Below are 20,369 nucleotides of genomic sequence, written 5' to 3'. Positions count from 1 at the left end.
ATGACTCCAGCCACTGGAGAGTTTTCCCCCTGATTCCCATTGACTTCAATTTTACTGGGGCTCCTTGGTGCCACACTCGGTCAAATGCTGCCTTGATGTCAAGGGCAGTCACTCTCACCTCACCTCTGGAATTCGGCTCTTTTGTCCATGTTTGGACCAAGGCTGTAATGAGGTCTGAAGCCGAGTGGTCCTGGCGGAACCCAAACTGAGCATCGGTGAGCAGGTTATTGGTGAGTAAGTGCCGCTTGATAGCACTGTCGACGACACCTTCCATCACTTTGCTGATGATTGAGAGTAGACTGATGGGGCGGTAATTGGCCGGATTGGATTTGTCCTGCTTTTTGTGGACAGGACATACCTGGGCAATTTTCCACATTGTCGGGTAGATGCCAGTGTTGTAGCTGTACTGGAACAGCTTGGCTAGAGGTGCAGCTAGTTCTGGAGCACAAGTCTTCAGCACTACAGCCGGGATGTTGTCGGGGCCCATAGCCTTTGCTGTATCCAGTGCACTCAGCCGTTTCTTGATATCATGTGGAGTGAATCGAATTGGCTGAAGACTGGCTTCTGTGATGGTGGGGATATCGGGAGGAGGCCGAGATGGATCATTCACTCGGCACTTCTGGCTGAAGATGGTTGCAAACGCTTCTGCCTTGTCTTTTGCACTCACGTTCTGGACTCCGCCATCATTGAGGATGGGGATGTTTGCAGAGCCTCCTCCTCCCGTTAGTTGTTTAATTGTCCACCACCATTCATGACTGGATGTGACAGGACTGCAGATCTTTGATCTGATCCGTTGGTTGTGGAATCGCTTAGCTCTGTCTATAGCATGTTGCTTCCGCTGTTTAGCATGCATGTAGTCCTGAGTTGTAGCTTCACCAGGTTGGCTCCTCATTTTTAGGTACGCCTGGTGCTGCTCCTGGCATGCCCTTCTACACTCCTCATTGAACCAGGGTTGATCCCCTGGCTTGTTGGTAATGGTAGAGTGAGGAATATGCCGGGCCATGAGGTTACAGATTGTGCTGGAATACAATTCTGCTGCTGCTGATGGCCCACAGCGCCTCATGGATGCCCAGTTTTGAGCTGCTAGATCTGTTCTGAATCTATCCCAGTTGGCACGGTGATAGTGCCACACAATACATTGGATGGTGTCCTCAGTGCGAAGACGGGACTTCATCTCCACGAGTACTGTGCGGTGGTCACTCCTACCAATACTGTCATGGACAGATGCATTTGCGACAGGTAGATTGGTGAGGACGAGGTCAAGTAAGTTTTTCCCTCGTGTTGGTTCGCTCACCACCTGCCGCAGGCCCCGTATGGCAGCTATGTCCTTCAGAACTCGGCCAGCTCAGTCAGTAGAGGTGCTACCGAGCCACTCTTGGTGATGGACATTGAAGTCCTTAATTTTACCAGGAACTGAAAATCTACCCTTCAAAGCAGATGGGCACAAAAACTTACTGAACCCCAAACACCAACATACGTGGGTCTGAAAGCAAATTCAATTTTAGAGAAATGTCCCCTTCTCCATATTATTTCCCCTTTGTCACTGACCTGAAAATTCTCTTTTACAGATATGTTACTGGTGTCTTACAATCCCTACGACTATCACGTTTGTTCCCAGGGGGTTGTCACGGTAGACAACCTGGATGATGGCGAGGAGCTGATGGCAACAGACGTAGGTGTTTCCTATCGAGTAAAACCTGTTACTCAGACGGAGGGAGCGGGGCGGAGGAAATGGGTCAATGGGCAAAGTTCAGCCAAAGTTACTTCTTGTGTCAGAATACTTTCTTCATTGAAATGCAATTCCTTTTTCTTCTCAAAATCATAATAGGCATGTCAAACAATCATGGAGATACTTTAGCTGAAGCCCTAAAAAAATCCCCATAATTTAGCAGTGGAACTAACCCTCTCCCAGATCGGGCCCAGGATGTCCCACTGTTAAATTGGTTTCTTTTGCGCCTGTTTTATGCTCGAGGAATGGGCACGATGCAAACCGATTTCTACTCCATTAAATCAGAGATATGGGGAGTTTATAAATTACTGAGCAGCTTTCTGGATGAAGTTATCTGTATCTTCTTGGGAGCTTTGCATCCAGGAATGGAGAGGGAAGAAGTAAGGGGAGAAACACAGATGGAATTACTCAGCACTTGTGAGCCATTTCATGAGCACAGACTATTGAACATTGAAAGCTTACGCTGGGAGTGATCACTCCCTGGTACCTCAGCTAACTCAGCGAGAATCACACCTGTGACCTTCCCAACCTTTATGTCCTTGTGTTCAATTCTTGCTTAGTGCGGAATTAGCTGATCACTCATTGGGCAGTGAATCTACCAACTGAGCCATCAGCAAGAAGGGTCAATCAATGTTTCCTATGATAGCGTTGATTGTTGTGTATCTAGGGAGTGTGCAAGGGATGCAAGGGATGTGCTTTAAAAGCCTCTCTGGAAAAATCCAATTAAACGGTTAAGCAACAGTCAAAACAAGAGAGGCAGAAATGGTTTCCCGACTGAATTTCTCTTTTTGCTCCATTAGTTGGTTCTCGGCAAGACCAAGGTTTATAGGTGAACCAAGACAGTCAAATCCTGCAGTGCTATGGGAAAAGAGCAGGGCAAGTGGGACTAATTGGATAGCTCTTTCAAAGAGCCAGCATAGGCCCGATGGGCTGAATGGCCTCCTTCTGTGCTGTATCATTCTATGAATCGATGAAATCCTGCTTTTTGGTATATGGATTCTGGGACTTTTCCAATGCTATGGGACTCGTATTCTGTATTTCTGCCTGTTAATAATTAGGCCCCTTCATTTATGCTAACTGAATAAGGCAAATCATGTTTTCATAACAGGGGATTATAGGATATTCCAGGGTTTTACTGCTGTTTTGGGACCCAATACTTCAATTCCATCCATTTTTCTGTGAAATCCTCAGTTCAGTGGAGTTAGTTATTTGGGAAATGCTGCATCAGTTAAATCCAGGGCAGCTGCTCATCTTTCATTATTACTTACAACGTCAGGTTATTTTTTCAATAATGTGTTCAATAAATAATGTTGGTGGTTCTGGGCATTTCTGGACTGTGAACCTTGGAACTTGGGTTCAAAACTCAGCCTCGGTAGGTCAGCATCAGTACTATTCCTGGACAGAAAGGAGCCTAGCCTGACTAGGCAGCAGCTCAGTGCAGGGATGTGGGCATCGCTGGCAAGGCCGGCATTTATTGCCCATCCCTAATTGTCCTTGAGAAGGTGGTGGTGAGCCGCCTTCTTGAACCACTGCAGTCCGTGTGGTGAAGGTTCTCCCACAGTGCTGTTAGGAAGGGAGTTCCAGGATTTTGACCCAGTGACGATGAAGGAACGGCGATATATTTCCAAGTCGGGATGGTGTGTGACTTGGAGGGGAACGTGCAGGTGGTGGTGTTCCCATGTGCCTGCTGCTCTTGTACTTCTAGGTGGTAGAGGTCGTGGGTTTGGGAGGTGCTGTCAAAGAAGCCTTGGCGAGTTGCTGCAGTGCATCCAGTAGATGGTACGCACTGCAGCCATGGTGTGCCGGTGGTGGAGGGAGTGAATGTTTAGGGTGGTGGATGGGGTGCCAATCAAGCGGGCTGCTTTGTCCTGGATGGTGTCGAGCTTCTTGAGTGTTGTTGCAGCTAAACACATCCAGGCAATTGGAGAGTATTCCATCACACTCCTGACTTGTGCCTTGTAGATGGTGGAAAGGCTTTGGGAAATCAGGAGGTGAGTCACTTGCCACAGAATACCCAGCCTCTGACCTGCTCTTGTAGCCACAGTATTTATGTGGCTGGTCCAGGTGAGTTTCTGGTCAATGGTGACCCCCAGGATATTGATGGTGGGGGATTTGGCGATGGTAATGCCTTTGAATGTCAAGGGGAGGTGGTTAGACTCTCTCTTGTTGGAGATGGTCATTGCCTGACACTTGTCTGGTGTGAATGTTACTTGCCACTTATCAGCCCAAGCATGGATGTTGTCCAGGTCTTGCTGCATGCGGGCACGGACTGCTTCATTATCTGAGGAATTCCTAATGGAGCTGAACATTGTGCAATCATCAGCGAACATCCCCACTTCTGACCTTATGATGGAGGGAAGGTCACTAATGAAGCAGCTGAAGATGGTTGGGCCTTTGCAGCTGCTCTGAGCATGCGGCGATAGGCAAGCTGCATTGCCAATCCTTGACCTAGTAACTCCACCAGGACCACTGTCAGTAAAGTCTACAAAAGCAGTCCCAGTCTGAGGGAACACGTGAGCAGAGTGAAAGTATGACACGGAAGTAAATATAACGAGGGAGAATTGACAAATCTAATTTGGACTTGTTTCTGCTGTAAACAGCACGCCATGGACATCCTGGGGTTTTCAGTGGATGAAAAGTATGGCTGCTACAAAATCGTAGGTGCAATCATGCACTTCGGAAACATGAAGTTCAAACAGAAGCAACGGGAGGAGCAGGCCGAGTCAGACGGAACAGAAAGTAAGTCACTTCCCAACAAACACTCCCAGGGCAGGTACAGCACGGGTCAGATACAGAGTAAAGCTCCCTCTACACTGTCCCATCAAACACTCCCAGGGCAGGTACAGGGTTAGATACAGAGTAAAGCTCCCTCTACACTGTCCCATCAAACACTCCCAGGGCAGGTACAGGGTTAGATACAGAGTAAAGCTCCCTCTACACTGTCCCATCTCCGGTTTTACGTCCCGCCCGTTGACAGGAAACAGAGAGTAGAGGTGAACGGTTGTTTTACGGACTGGAGGGAGGTGTACAGTGATGTTCCCCAGGGGTCAGTGCTGGGACCACTGCTTTTTTTGATATATATTAATGACTTGGACTTGGGTGTACAGGGCACAATTTCAAAATTTGCAGATGACACAAAACTTGGAAGGGTAGTGAACAGTGAGGAGGATAGTGATAGACTTCAAGAGGATATAGACAGGCTGGTGGAATGGGAAGACACATGACAGATGAAATTTAATGCAGAGAAGTGCGAAGTGATTCACTTTGGCAGGAAGAACAAGGAGAGGCAATATAAACTAGAGGGTACAACTCTAAACTGAGAGACCTGGGGGTATATGTGCACAACTCTTTGAAGGTGTCAGAACAGGATGAGAAAGTGGTTAAAAAAGCATACGGGATCCTGGGCTTTGTAAATAGAGGCATAGTGTACAAAAGCAAGGAAGTTATGTTGAACCTTTATAAAACACTGGTTCGGCCACAGCTGGAGTATTGTGTCCAGTTCTGGGCACCGCACTTTTGGAAAGATGTGAAGACCTTAGAGAGGGTGCAGAAAAGATTTACTAGAATGATTCCAGGGATGAGGGACTTCAGTTACGTGGATAGACTGGAGAAGCTGGGATTGTTCTCCTTGGAGCAGAGACAGATAAGAGGACATTTGATAGAAGTATTCAAAATCATGAAGAGTTTAAATAAAGTAAACAAAGAGAAACTGTTCCCATTGGCAGAAGGGCTGAGAACCAGAGGACATAGATTTAAGGTGATTGGCAAATGAACCAAAGACAACGTGAAGAAAAACTTTTTTATGCATTGAGTAATTACGATCTGGAATGTGCTGCCTGAAAGGCAGATGGAAGCAGATTCAATCGTGGCTTTCAAAAAGGAATTGGATAAATACTTGAAGGGAAAAAATTTGGAGGGCTACGGGGAAAGAGCGGGGGAACGGGACTAACTGGATCGCTCTTACAAAGAGCTGGCATAGGCTTGATGGGCCGAATGGCCTCCTTCTGTGCTGTGACCATTCTATGATTCTATTCTATGACTTCAATGGAGAGTAAAATCGGGCATGGTGTAAAACCAGTGCTGCACCTGATCCCGTCAGTTTCCCACCGGCGGCTTTGGTTAAAATTGTCCCCCGACAGTCTGCCAATCTCATCCCAATAAATATTGACCTGGAGGCAGTTTTGTGCCACAGACTGACCGGAATTCATTTCACTTCTGACCCTCACGGCTGGGAATTATTCCCGTGAGCCTGGATTCTGTAAACCCACTCTGCCATTCAGTTCCATGAGCTTCACTCCCCAGGTACAAGACGGGATTTATTGCCACGGTTTGTGAGCATCGCTGATTCTCACTGTAACGTTAACCCTTCATGTTGCAGGTGCTGACAAGGCTGCTTATCTGATGGGGATCAGCTCAGCCGATCTCCTGAAGGGTCTTGCCCACCCCCGGGTCAAAGTAGGGAATGAATACGTGACCAAGGGACAAACTGTTGCTCAGGTAGCACAAAGTATTTTATTAGATTTGATATTTATTGGCTTATTTATTCCTCATTTTCTAAAATAAATTATTTTATTTTTTCCCTCTCCTTCTGGCTCTCCCATTCTGAGGCACTCGCTCCACTGGCCACCTACTGCCCAATGCCCAGGCCCACTCACTGCCCACTGTCCACTCACTGCCCACTGTCCACTCACTGCCCACTGCCCACTGTCCACTCACTGCCCACTGTCCACTCACTGCCCACTGCCCACTCACTGCCCACTCACTGCCCACTGTCCACTCACTGCCCACTGCCCACTCACTGCCCACTCTGCCCACTCACTGCCCACTCACTGCCCACTGCCCACTCACTGCCCACTGCCCACTCACTGCCCACTGTCCACTCACTGCCCACTCACTGCCCACTGTCCACTCACTGCCCACTGCCCACTCACTGCCCACTGTCCACTCACTGCCCACTCACTGCCCACTCACTGCCCACTGTCCACTCACTGCCCACTGTCCACACACTGCCCACTGCCCACTCACTGCCCACTCACTGCCCACTGTCCACTCACTGCCCACTGTCCACACACTGCTCACTGCCCACTCACTGCCCACTGCCCACTCACTGCCCACTCACTGCCCACTGTCCACACACTGCCCACTGCCCACTGTCCACTCACTGCCCACTCACTCCCCACTGTCCACACACTGCCCACTGCCCACTCACTGCCCACTCACTGCCCACTGCTCACTCACTGCCCACTGCCCACTCACTGCCCACTGTCCACTCACTGCCCACTGCCCATGCACTGCCCACTGCCCACTCACTGCCCACTGCCCACTCACTGCCTACTCACTGCCCACTGCCCACTGCCCACACACTGCCCACTCACTGCCCACTCACTGCCCACTGTCCACTCACTGCCCACACACTGCCCACTGCCCACTGCTCACACACTGCCCACTGCCCACTCACTGTCCACTCACTGCCCACTGTCCACTCACTGCCCACACACTGTCCACTGTCCACTCACTGTCCACTCACTGCCCACACACTGCCCACTGCCCACTGCTCACACACTGCCCACTGCCCACTCACTGCCCACTCACTTCCCATTGTGCACTCACTGCCCACACACTGCCCACTGCCCACTGCTCACACACTGCCCACTGCCCACTCACTGCCCACTGCCCACTCACTGCCCACTCACTTCCCACTGTCCACTCACTGCCCACACACTGCCCACTGCTCACACACTGCCCACTCACTGCCCACTCACTTCCCACTGTCCACTCACTGCCCACACACTGCCCACTGCTCACACACTGCCTACTGCCCACACACTGCCCACTGCTCACACACTGCCCACTGTCCACTCACTGCCCACTGTCCACTCACTGCCCACACACTGTCCACTGTCCACTCACTGTCCACTCACTGCCCACACACTGCCCACTGCCCACTGCTCACACACTGCCCACTGCCCACTCACTGCCCACTCACTTCCCATTGTGCACTCACTGCCCACACACTGCCCACTGCCCACTGCTCACACACTGCCCACTGCCCACTCACTGCCCACTGCCCACTCACTGCCCACTCACTTCCCACTGTCCACTCACTGCCCACACACTGCCCACTGCTCACACACTGCCCACTCACTGCCCACTCACTTCCCACTGTCCACTCACTGCCCACACACTGCCCACTGCTCACACACTGCCTACTGCCCACACACTGCCCACTGCTCACACACTGCCCACTGTCCACTCACTGCCCACTGTCCACTCAGTGCCCACACACTGCCCACTGCCCACACACTGCCCACTGCCCACACACTGCCCACTCACTGCCTACTCACTGTCCACTCACTGCCCACTGTCCACTCACTGCCCACACACTGCCCACTGCCCACTGCTCACACACTGCCCACTGTCCACTCACTGCCCACTGTCCACTCACTGCTCACACAGTGCCCACTCACTTCCCACTGTCCACTCACTGCCCACACACTGCCCACTGCCCACTGCCCACACACTGCCCACTGCCCACACACTGCCCACACACTGCCCACACACTGCCCACACACTGCCCACTCACTGCCCACTGCCCACACACTGCCCACTGTCCACTCACTGCCCACTGTCCACTCACTGCCCACACACTGCCCACACACTGCCCACACACTGCCCACTCACTGCCCACTGCCCACACACTGCCCACACACTGCTCACACACTGCCCACTCACTGCCCACTCACTGCCCACTGCCCACACACTGCCCACTGCCCACACACTGCTCACACACTGCCCACTCACTGCCCACTGCCCACACACTGCCCACTGCCCACACACTGCTCACACACTGCCCACTCACTGCCCACTGCCCACACACTGCCCACTGCCCACACACTGCCCACTGCCCACACAATGCCCACACACTGCCCACTCACTTCCCACTGCCCACACACTGCCCACTGTCCACTCACTGCCCACTGTCCACTCACTGGCCACTCACTGCCCACTGCCCACACACTGCCCACTGCCCACACACTGCTCACACACTGCCCACTCACTGCCCACTCACTGTCCACACACTGCCCACTCACTGCCCACTCACTGTCCACTGTCCATTATTTACTGCTGGGTGGATTGGTTAAAATCATCCTGTTATTTTTCCTTTCTTTAACTGTTATTTTGGTTTCAGAGTCAGTTCTAAGAATTAAGATTTGGTGTAAATCCTGCCCAAAGGATCTAGCGGAAATAGTACTTGTTTCTCTCTGAGCTCGTTTATATAATTATTACTCAGGTGGGTCCAGTGTCTGGAAGTTTGCCCATAGGTCAAATGTACAATAGGGAACAAAAGTGCCTTTGGCTGTTCATAGAAAGGACAGCAGATTATAGAGTGACCGGTAAAAGTGAAGGGAAAACCGAAGGACCAGCGAGGGGCAGCCCAGCACCCTGTCCCTTTACAAGGAGACCAATTTACAGGCAGTGTTTGCGTGGGTCAAGGCTGGGACCCCCAGGAGGGGCCCATACCCAGACCTGCGAGGGCCAGCACCCAGGTTGATCTTGGCTATACTGGACAGTTGACAGAAGGCAGACAGAGATGAGGCAATTTCAGCGATGGCAATCCCTCCCCAGCCCTGTCCCCTCTGACATCAGGAGTCTGTTTTTTTAATTCATTCTGGGGATGTGGGCGTCACTGGCCAGCATTTATTGCTGATCCCTAGTCGTCCCTTGAGGAGGTGGCAGTGGGCCTTCTCCTTGAACCATTGCAGTCCACGTGGTGAAGGTTCTTCCACAAGGGAAGGGAGTCCAGGATTTTGACCTGGTTTCCACTCTGAGCTTTGATTCTGTCCAACTTGCATGGGAGGCGGTTTGAGCCAATATCTCCAAATGCTTCAAAAGGTAAAAAAGGTGGATACAAGGGAGGAAAAAGGAAAGGTCTGGGAAGAAGACCAGAGGCACAGTCAATGGGAAGGGTTTTGAGAAACTTTCTGGAGCCAGGAGGAGAGGCAAAGTAAGGTTTGAGAGAACTCAAGAGGACAAAGCAAAGTGACTGAGAAACAGCCTCTGAGAATGGAACAGAAAGAGGCCGTAATCCAGAGTGTGGATCTCCCCAACGGGCATCTTTGAGCCACTGCAGGCAAGGGGTCAACATTAATTTCTTCTCTTCCAGGTTATTTATGCAGTGGGGGCTCTCGGCAAAGCCACTTATGACCGCATGTTTAAGTGGCTGGTCTCCCGTATCAATAAGACTTTGGACACCAAGTTGGCATGGCAGTTCTTCATCGGAGTACTGGACATCGCAGGCTTTGAAATATTTGACGTAAGTCCCTCGCTGTAACTGCAATCCATTCACAGGCAATCCTGATAAAATAGAAAACTCAGGAGTAACAGATAGGGGCTCCAAAGAGTGGGAACCCTGACCAGCTGGTCCAAACGACAGGGATTGTTGATTTTGTGTAAAAAGCTGAACTTCCCAATTGAAAAGAGACTTTGAAGTGACCTTATTAAAGTTTCTCTGGAATATCGAATAGTTTGTCAAAGTCTAGCAAAGAACCAACACAGACAAAATGTGCTGAATGGCCTCCTTCTGTGCCTTAAACTTGAACGGTTCTATATTCCAGTCAATGCAGCCGTTCACTAAGGGAGGGGCACAAGTATCATGGGATGCAATTTATTCATTCGGAAGTTCGGAATAAGAAGGGAAGTTCAGGGAGAATTTCCCCTCCCCCAGAGTTGTGAAATCCGACAGCAGGAAGCTGAGAGTCTAAATGGATTCACTAGACACGAGTCCATCTCTGAAAAGAGAAGGGATTGAGGGATATGGTGAGACACAAGTTGTGTGGTTGATCAGTGAAAGAGGAATGGGTTTGTTGGGCCTTTCACTTTGGTCACTATATCTCGGATTACGATCTGCATATTTAACCAGGACTCAGCAGGTGTCGGACAGAATTCGGGCGGGTTAGGGCGAGATTCTGGGGGGGGCGGCAGGTGGGATTCGGGCGGGTTAGGGCGAGATTCTGGGGGGGGCGGCGGGTGGGATTCGGGCGGGTTAGGGCGAGATTCTGGGGGGGGCGGCGGGTGGGATTCGGGCGGGTTAGGGCGAGATTCTGGGGGGGGCGGCGGGTGGGATTCGGGCGGGTTAGGGCGAGATTCTGGGGGGGGGCGGCGGGTGGGATTCGGGTGGGTTTAAGGCAGGTGTTGAGCAGGTTCGTCAGCCAGATCGAGGTGGGAACAGAGTGAGTGAGTCCCCTGCTCCATTTTAACTACCCCCCAATCCAGTTTCTGACAGGCAGTGGGGGTAAAGCCCCCCAACCGTGAGGAACACGGAGCAGTCACAAGCTGCCCAATCACACTGAAAATCTGACCTTCTCGGCTACTGCTGTGTGGCCTCACATTCAGTCCAACATACTGGATAACTACTAATGCTCTCTCTCTCTCACCCTCCCTGACTCCCTCTCACTCTCTCATCCTCCCTTTCTTCCTCGCTCTCTTTCTTTCCCTCTCTCCCTCTCTCTCTCCGTCCCTCTCCCTCTCTCTCTGTCCCTCTCCCTCTCTCTCTGTCCCTCTCCCTCTCTCTCTGTCCCGCTCCCTCTCTCTCTCTGTCCCTCTCTCTCTCCGTCCCTCTCCCTCTCCGTCCCTCTCCCTCTCTCTCTGTCCCTCTCCCTCTCTCTCTCTCTGTCCCTCTCCCTCTCTCTCTGTCCCTCTCCCTCTCTCTCTCTGTCCCTCTCTCTCTCTCCGTCCCGCTCTCTCTCTCTCTGTCCCTCTCCCTCTCTCTCTCTGTCTCTCTCTCTCTCTCTGTCCCTCCCTCTCTCTCTCTCTGTCCCTCTCCCTCTCTCTCTGTCCCTCTCGCTCTCTCTCTCTCTCTGTCCCTCTCGCTCTCTCTCTCTGTCTCTCTCTCTCTCTCTGTCCCTCCCTCTCTCTCTCTCTGTCCCTCTCCCTCTCTCTCTCTGTCTCTCTCTCTCTCTCTGTCCCTCCCTCTCTCTCTCTCTGTCCCTCTCCCTCTCTCTCTGTCCCTCTCGCTCTCTCTCTCTCTCTGTCCCTCTCGCTCTCTCTCTCTGTCTCTCTCTCTCTCTCTGTCCCTCTCCCTCTCTCTCTCTGTCTCTCTCTCTCTCTCTGTCCCTCCCTCTCTCTCTCTCTGTCCCTCTCCCTCTCTCTCTGTCCCTCTCGCTCTCTCTCTCTCTCTGTCCCTCTCGCTCTCTCTCTCTCTCTGTCCCTCTCGCTCTCTCTCTCTCTCTGTCCCTCTCTCTCTCTCCGTCCCTCTCTCTCTCTCTCTGTCCCTCTCCCTCTCTCTCTCTCTGTCCCTCTCTCTCTCTCCGTCCCTCTCCCTCTCTCTCTCTCTGTCCCTCTCCCTCTCTCTCTGTCCCTCTCGCTCTCTCTCTCTCTCTGTCCCTCTCTCTCTCTCCGTCCCTCTCCCTCTCTCTCTCCGTCCCTCTCCCTCTCTCTCTCTCTTACTCGTCCTACAGTACAACAGTTTCGAGCAGCTCTGCATCAACTTCACAAATGAGAAACTGCAACAGTTTTTCAATCATCACATGTTCGTCCTGGAACAGGAGGAGTACAAGAGGGAAGGAATTGATTGGGTCTTCATTGACTTTGGCCTGGATCTCCAGGCTTGTATTGATCTTATTGAAAAGGTACAGCCTTGCACAGACCTTCACCACTTCATTCTCTTTCAAATGTAAAATATATTTTTCATTTTTTGGGGAAAAAGATCTTTCGACATTCACATTTTTTGTTGTCTGGGTCTCCATTCATGTCCAGAATATTCAGTTCAAATTATTTGTCCTAGTTTACAGATCCCTCCACAGGTTTATTCCTCCCACCCTTTGTATTCCAACCTAACCCGAATCCTAACTCGCACCAAGTCCTGTTCTCCCATCATCCCTGTGCTCTCTGACCCCATTGGCCAGCAACGCCTCGATTTTAAAATTCTCATCCTTGTTTTCAAATCCCTCCATGGCCTCACCCGTCCCTTTCTCTGTAACCTCCTCCAGCCCTACGACCCTCCGAGATCTCTGCGCTCCTCCAGTTCTGGCCTCTTGTGCATCCCAAATTTTAATCGCTCCACCATTGGCGGCCGTGCCTTCAGCTGCCTGGGCCCTAAGCTCTGGAATTCCCTCCCTAAACCTCTCCGCCTCTCTCTCCTCCTTTAAGATGTTCCTTAAAACCCACCTCTTTGACCAAGCTAGACGTGGTAAAAGGGGCCACAATTGGGCTTCAGTGCCCTGGAGTGGGAGGGGGGAATTGTCCAAGTTCTCCCATGATTGTTATCCCATGATCCCTGCTGGAAAATGCATGGGGACGCTCGCTGTGAGGTCCCCCCCGGTCAAATAGGGAACTCACTGTTAAGGCTCTCGTACAGAATAAGGCCAAGATGGCAACTGCTGTCATGGAAACCTTATCTCAGGGAGGAGCTAATGACTTCGGGAGAAGAACAAGATGAGAGGGAGAGGGGGAGAGAGGGAGAGGACGGGAGGGAGAGGGGGAGAGAGGGAGAGGACGGGAGGGAGAGGGGGAGAGAGGGAGAGGACAGGAGGGAGAGGGGAGAGAGGGAGAAGACAAGAGGGAGGGGGAGAGAGGGAGAAGACAGGAGGGGGAAGAGAGAGGGAGAGGACAAGAGGGAGGGGGAGAGAGGGAGAGGACTAGAGGGAGGGGGAGAGAGGGAGAGGACAAGGGGGAGAGAGGACGAGGGGGAGAGAGGACGAGAGGGAGAGAGGATGAGAGGGAGAGAGGCCAAGGGGGAGAGAGGACAAGGGGGAGAGAGGACGAGAGGGAGAGAGGACGAGGAGGAGAGAGGACGAGGGGGAGAGAGGACGAGGGGGAGAGAGGATGAGAGGGAGAGAGGCCAAGGGGGAGAGAGGACGAGGGGGAGAGAGGACGAGGGGGAGAGGCCGAGGTGGAGAGAGGATGAGAGGGAGAGAGGACGAGAGGGAGAGAGGACGAGGAGGAGAGAGGACGAGGGGGAGAGAGGATGAGGGGGAGAGAGGATGAGAGGGAGAGAGGCCAAGGGGGAGAGAGGACGAGGGGGAGAGGCCGAGGCGGAGAGAGGATAAGAGGGAGAGAGGATGAGAGGGAGAGAGGACGAGGGGAGAGAGTACGAGGGGGAGAGGCCGAGGGGGAGAGGCCGAGGGGGAGAGAGGACGAGGGGGAGGGAGGACGAGGGGGAGGGAGGATGAGGGGGAGAGGGAGATAAATTGGTGGGGAAGCAGAAACGTGCCCAACTCTGATTGGCTATTTATTTTTGTTTTGGAACCAGCCTTTGGGAATCCTGTCAATCCTGGAGGAGGAATGCATGTTCCCAAAAGCTACAGATATGTCGTTCAAAGCCAAGCTATACGACAATCACCTGGGAAAATCGGCCAATCTACTGAAACCACGGATGGACAAGAAACGCAAATATGAGGCTCATTTCGAGCTGGTTCACTACGCTGGTGTGGTGAGTCATTACACAAGTGTGATCGTTCACTACATGGGGGTGAGATAAATCACTACGCTGGTGTGACAAATTATTATACAGATGTGCTAAATAAATAGTGTATAGAGAGTGTTTGAGGGAGGGACTCAGTGTAAGTGTTTGTCAGAGAGTGTCTGTGACGGGGAGTGTTTAGAGGGGATGCACTCAGTATGAGCAGGGAGTGTGAGAGAGTGTGAGAGAGGGAGTGTGTGAGTCAGGGAGTGTGTGAGTCAGGGAGTGTGAGAGAGTGTGAGAGAGGGAGTGTGTGAGTCAGGGAGTGTGAGAGAGTGTGAGCGTGGAAGAGTGTGTGAGAGAGTTTGACGGGGAGTGTTTGAGGGGACACTCGGAAGTGTGAGATGGAAAGGGAGGTTGAATATTTGCAATTAACTGAGATTCACCCTGCTGCAGTCGGACTTGTTTTTCTGCTGAATGTTGCAGTCTCCACAGGACACAGAAACTGATAACTGGGTTAAAGGATCAGATTTAATTTAGATTTTCCCGCAGGTTCCTTACAACATCTTTGGGTGGCTCAATAAAAACAAGGACCCCCTGAATGAGACTGTGGTGGCAGTCTTTCAAAAATCTTCCAACAAGCTGTTGGCCTCGTTGTATGAAAATTATATTAGTGCTGAAGCAGGTAAATAATTTTCAACTTGTTAATATCTGAACCTGTCTTTTTGTATAGCTGATTGCCTCAGACTGAAACTTTCCTTCAGTCAGTACATGCTTCAGCCCTCTCTCCTGCACATTCTGTGTACTACGGCCAGTGGCTTCTCTCAACAATGCAGGCCAGACCCCGACCCAGACCCCGACCCCTGACCCCGACCCCGACCCCTGACCCCGTCCCAGACCCCCAACCCTGACCACCGACCCAGACCCCTGACCCCAACCCTGACCCCGACACCCGACCTCCGACCTCGCGCCTGACCAGACCACCGACCCCCAACCCAGACCCGACCCCAACCCCCGAACTCGACGCGTCCCAGACCTCGACCTTTCCCAAACACCACCAGTTTACTGCAGTTACATTAAGTCACCGCCACAGGCCTGGCCCTCTGCAGGAAATATTTCCTATTTCCTGAATCCTCCTTGTTCATCAAGGAGTTGAGGAATTGAATAGTTCCCAATATTTTAGCCCAGAGTCAATATTAAGCACTTTCAATACAGGTTTAACACAGGCTAAATGCCATGCATCATCACTCAGTCTCAGAGCAGAGTCCTCGCTGTACCAGTGTGGCATTTCTGCCTCTTAAACCTGTAAGTAACTCGTGTTATCAGGGTAACTCATCACCAACCCGGGATTGAACCTGGGAATTCCTGGTGTGCACTTATTGCCAAACCTGCAGTAGGTGATTCTCATATAATGAATATTTTGTTTTTCACTTTTCTCCTTTGATTCCAGCCCAGGAATTGAGCAAGTCCGGCACAAAGGAAAAACGGAAAAAAGCTGCCTCATTTCAGACTGTCTCCCAGTTACATAAAGTAAGATTCAACTCTTCTTACAATTCTGCTTCAAACTGGCCTCTTACACGTACCCCAATCTCATCAAATGTTGCATAATTGTAATCTCTACACCCCCCTCCCCGACCCACCGCACCTGATGCTCTCCAGGGGTCGGGGCTCAGCTGGGTGAGACATAGGTTGCTTCACTCGGACTGAGTGTGGAGATGTGTCCTGCATCAAAAGGAACAATGTGATAGGGTTTGATTCGAGATTGGTCCGTCTGTAACATCTTAACCTGGTGGGAAGGAACCCTGCCAGCGATAGGGACAGTTTGAATTTCAATATCCACTGCTTGACTGGATTATTTGAAATTGTGGCAAATTCATTAATAGTTTCATTCAAAAAAAATGCAAACTGATTGTAAAATTCTGCAGTCTTAGTGATGGCTCTCTGCAGCCTCTTAATTCAAAGCCACTTAATTCAAATTATTCAATATTTCAAATGTTTTAGCTCTAGTTTCCCATTTTACTCTGTAATTCACATTTCTTAATTCAAATGATTGGTTAATTGAAACTGTCCGAGCTCTCAGGAGTACCCTGTCAATATCACAACAAGTCCTGGTCGTCACAAACTGAATCACTCACTCAGTTACATTTCATACTATCTAAACCTTAAATACCGGGATCCTATAGAAAGAACTTGGGCAGAACGGGAGATGATGGGACCGAGCAACAAATGGAGAGAATCTTTGGAATTCTTTACCCCAGAAAGCTGTGGAGGCTGAGTCATTGAATACATTCCAGGCTGAGTTAGACAAATTTTTGATCAACAAGGAAGTCAAAGGATATGGGGAAAGGGCGGGAAAGTGGAGTTGAGGTAAAAATCAGATCAGCCATGATCTCATTGAATGGCGGAGCAGGCTCGAGGGGCCGAATGGCCTCCTCCTGCTCCTATCTCTTATGGTCTTATAACTTTACCAGTGACTCAATCAAAATGCCTGAAACTTTCTTCAGTCGATCCCAATAAGCTTCTCTCCTTTGTAGATGACCACAGGAAAAGTTAGTTCTTGCTTTGGTTGAATTTTTGTGACCATCAAGGCAAAGGATGTTGGCACTAGAAGACAGCACATTCTTGGATACCCCAAGCACTGCTAGGTCAGCTGTAGCATGCTTAGATACAAAGTAAAGATCCCTGAAATAATATGCCATACACAACCTCAAACCAGCACCGTCCCTTCCTGCACTGATGTAACTATCCATTTCCCACACTGCTCCTCTCCAAGTGCGATTGTTAATTTAGTGTAAATTTGTGCTAGGTTATAGGCATTTGTAAACTCTACACACATGCCAACCAACAACTGGGTTGAGATTGGCCCAGACTTATTTATAATCCCACCTTCACAGTGAGCAGAGAACAGAGACCTCCTGGAATTCAGGACGCAGATTCCCAGAGGTGCAGTGCCCTCTGTGACTTTGGAAGAGTTTCTATGGAAGAGTTATTTATAGTGAAAGAGTCTCTTCACAATTAAAATAAAATCCTTTCCCAGGTGCCCACGAACTAAGAATCATCACATCACCATGTACTCAAAAACCAGCCACAAACTGTATGATTTCTGAACCCCAACTCCTGAACATTAAACAGGGTGCCCATATACCTGAACATTAGACAGGGTGCCCATATACCTGAACATTAAACAGGGTGCCCATATACCTGAACATTACACAGGGTGTCCATATACCTGAACATTAGACAGGGTGCCCATATACCTGAACATTACACAGGGTGCCCATATACCTGAACATTAAACAGGGTGTCCATATACCTGAACATTACACAGGGTGCCCATATACCTGAACATTAGACAGGGTGCCCATATACCTGAACATTAGACAGGGTGCCCATATACCTGAACATTAAACAGGGTGCCCATATACCTGAACATTACACAGGGTGCCCATATACCTGAACATTAGACAGGGTGCCCATATACCTGAACATTAGACAGGGTGCCCATATACCTGAACATTACACAGGGTGCCCATATACCTGAACATTACACAGGGTGCCCATATACCTGAACATTAGACAGGGTGCCCATATACCTGAAAATTAGACAGGGTGCCCATATACCTGAACATTAGACAGGGTGCCCATATACCTGAACATTAGACAGGGTGCCCATATACCTGAACATTAGACAGGGTGCCCATATACCTGAACATTAAACAGGGTGCCCATATACCTGAACATTAGACAGGGTGCCCATATACCTGAACATTAGACAGGGTGCCCATATACCTGAACATTAGACAGGGTGCCCATATACCTGAACATTAGACAGGGTGCCCATATACCTGAACATTACACAGGGTGCCCATATACCGGAACATTAAACAGGGTGCCCATATACCTGAACATTACACAGGGTGCCCATACATCTGAACATTAAACAGGGTGCCCATATACCTGAACATTAAACAGGGTGCCCATATACCTGAACATTAGACAGGGTGCTCATATACCTGAACATTACACAGGGTGCCCATATACCTGAACATTAGACAGGGTGTCCATATACCTGAACATTAGACAGGGTGTCCATATACCTGAACATTAGACAGGATGCCCATATACCTGAACATTACACAGGGTGTCCATATACCTGAACATTAGACAGGGTGCCCATATACCTGAACATTAGACAGGGTGTCCATATACCTGAACATTAGACAGGGTGCCCATATACCTGAACATTACACAGGGTGCCCATATACCTGAACATTACACAGGGTGCCCATATACCTGAACATTACACAGGGTGCCCATATACCGGAACATTAAACAGGGTGCCCATATACCTGAACATTGGACAGGGTGCCCATATACCTGAACATTACACAGGGTGCCCATACATCTGAACATTAAACAGGGTGCCCATATACCTGAACATTAAACAGGGTGCCCATATACCTGAACATTAGACAGGGTGCTCATATACCTGAACATTACACAGGGTGCCCATATACCTGAACATTAGACAGGGTGCCCATATACCTGAACATTACACAGGGTGCCCATATACCTGAACATTAGACAGGGTGTCCATATACCTGAACATTAGACAGGGTGCCCATATACCTGAACATTAGACAGGGTGTCCATATACCTGAACATTAGACAGGGTGCCCATATACCTGAACATTACACAGGGTGTCCATATACCTGAACATTAGACAGGGTGCCCATATACCTGAACATTAGACAGGGTGTCCATATACCTGAACATTAGACAGGGTGCCCATATACCTGAACATTAGACAGGGTGCCCATATACCTGAACATTAGACAGGGTGTCCATATACCTGAACATTAGACAGGGTGCCCATATACCTGAACATTACACAGGGTGCCCATATACCTGAACATTAGACAGGGTGCCCATATACCTGAACATTGGACAGGGTGCCCATATACCTGAACATTAGACAGGGTGCCCATATACCTGAACATTACACAGGGTGCCCATATACCTGAACATTACACAGGGTGCTCATCCTCAATGATCCCAAGTCGGAAGATCTCATTCTTATCTATTCGCTAAGGCTTCTCTCTGATGTCAGCTTGGCTCAGTGGGAATTGGTAGGTTGGGGATTCTCGCTGGATGAGATGAAATCGCCCAAAAGCGTTCTTCATCCTGACTTTGTGATTTCTTTCTGACCTGACAATGAGATGGAGAGGTAGTTAAGACTTGCAGTGATGTTTAGCTAATTTACGAATGAACATCACTTTAAGTCTGTGCTATCTTTCTACTCACTATCTGCTGAAGAGTAGCATGCGGTAAGTATAGAAAGAGAAGGACAGCTGGACAAGTCCCGATGAGAAAGGCCATGACTGTGCCTCAATGAACACACCAAACCAGTCTCATCTCCTCGTCATCCCAAACCAATCTCATCACCTCGTCATCCCAAACCAGTCTCATCTCCTCGTCATCCCAAACCAGTCTCATCTCCTCGTCATCCCAAACCAGTCTCATCTCCTCGTCATCCCAAACCAATCTCATCACCTCGTCATCCCAAACCAGTCTCATCTCCTCGTCATCCCAAACCAGTCTCATCACCTCGTCATCCCAAACCAGTCTCATCTCCTCGTCATCCCAAACCAGTCTCATCTCCTCGTCATCCCAAACCAGTCTCATCTCCTCGTCATCCCAAACCAATCTCATCACCTCGTCATCCCAAACCAGTCTCATCTCCTCGTCATCCCAAACCAATCTCATCACCTCGTCATCCCAAACCAGTCTCATCACCTCGTCATCCCAAACCAGTCTCATCTCCTCGTCATCCCAAACCAATCTCATCACCTCGTCATCCCAAACCAGTCTCATCCCCTCACCATTACCATCCATCACAGAACATCCACAGTCTCACACCAGCAAAGAAAACTGCAATCAGTCACTTAACTCCTGAGAGTCCCCTATTAAATTGAGGGAATCCCCTATTTACTGGAGACGATCCCCTATTTCATAGAATCATTGAATGATACAGCACAGAAGGAGGCCATTTGGCCCATCGTGCCTGTGCCAGCTCTTTGAAAGAGCTATCCAATTAGACCCACTCCCCTGCTCTTTCCCCATAGCCCTGAAAATGTTTCCTTTTCAAGTATTTATCTAATTCTCTTTTGAAAGTTATTATTGAATCTGCTTCCACCGCCCTTTCAGGCAGCGCATTCCAGATCAGAACAACTCACTGT

The 20,369-nt window shown here is 50.1% G+C and overlaps 1 protein-coding gene across 1 annotated transcript in view; it reads left to right on the top strand.

Annotated features, from left to right (window-relative positions):
- The window catches only part of LOC137335056 (myosin-7-like), a 122,135-nt gene that overhangs the window by 27,189 nt on the left and 74,577 nt on the right, over positions 1–20,369 (top strand). Inside the window, exons 11-18 of the mRNA XM_068000132.1 lie at positions 1,569–1,672; positions 4,330–4,468; positions 6,108–6,226; positions 9,894–10,043; positions 12,187–12,357; positions 13,980–14,159; positions 14,682–14,814; positions 15,580–15,659. Coding sequence (XP_067856233.1) covers positions 1,569–1,672; positions 4,330–4,468; positions 6,108–6,226; positions 9,894–10,043; positions 12,187–12,357; positions 13,980–14,159; positions 14,682–14,814; positions 15,580–15,659 — 1,076 coding nt within the window. The remainder of the gene's footprint in view (positions 1–1,568; positions 1,673–4,329; positions 4,469–6,107; positions 6,227–9,893; positions 10,044–12,186; positions 12,358–13,979; positions 14,160–14,681; positions 14,815–15,579; positions 15,660–20,369) is intronic.

The sequence above is a fragment of the Heptranchias perlo genome, chromosome 19 (assembly GCF_035084215.1).
Source record: "Heptranchias perlo isolate sHepPer1 chromosome 19, sHepPer1.hap1, whole genome shotgun sequence".
Taxonomy (NCBI): Eukaryota; Metazoa; Chordata; class Chondrichthyes; order Hexanchiformes; family Hexanchidae; genus Heptranchias; species Heptranchias perlo.
Note: the sequence above shows the minus strand (reverse complement) of the source record. Positions and strands in the feature narration are given on the sequence as shown.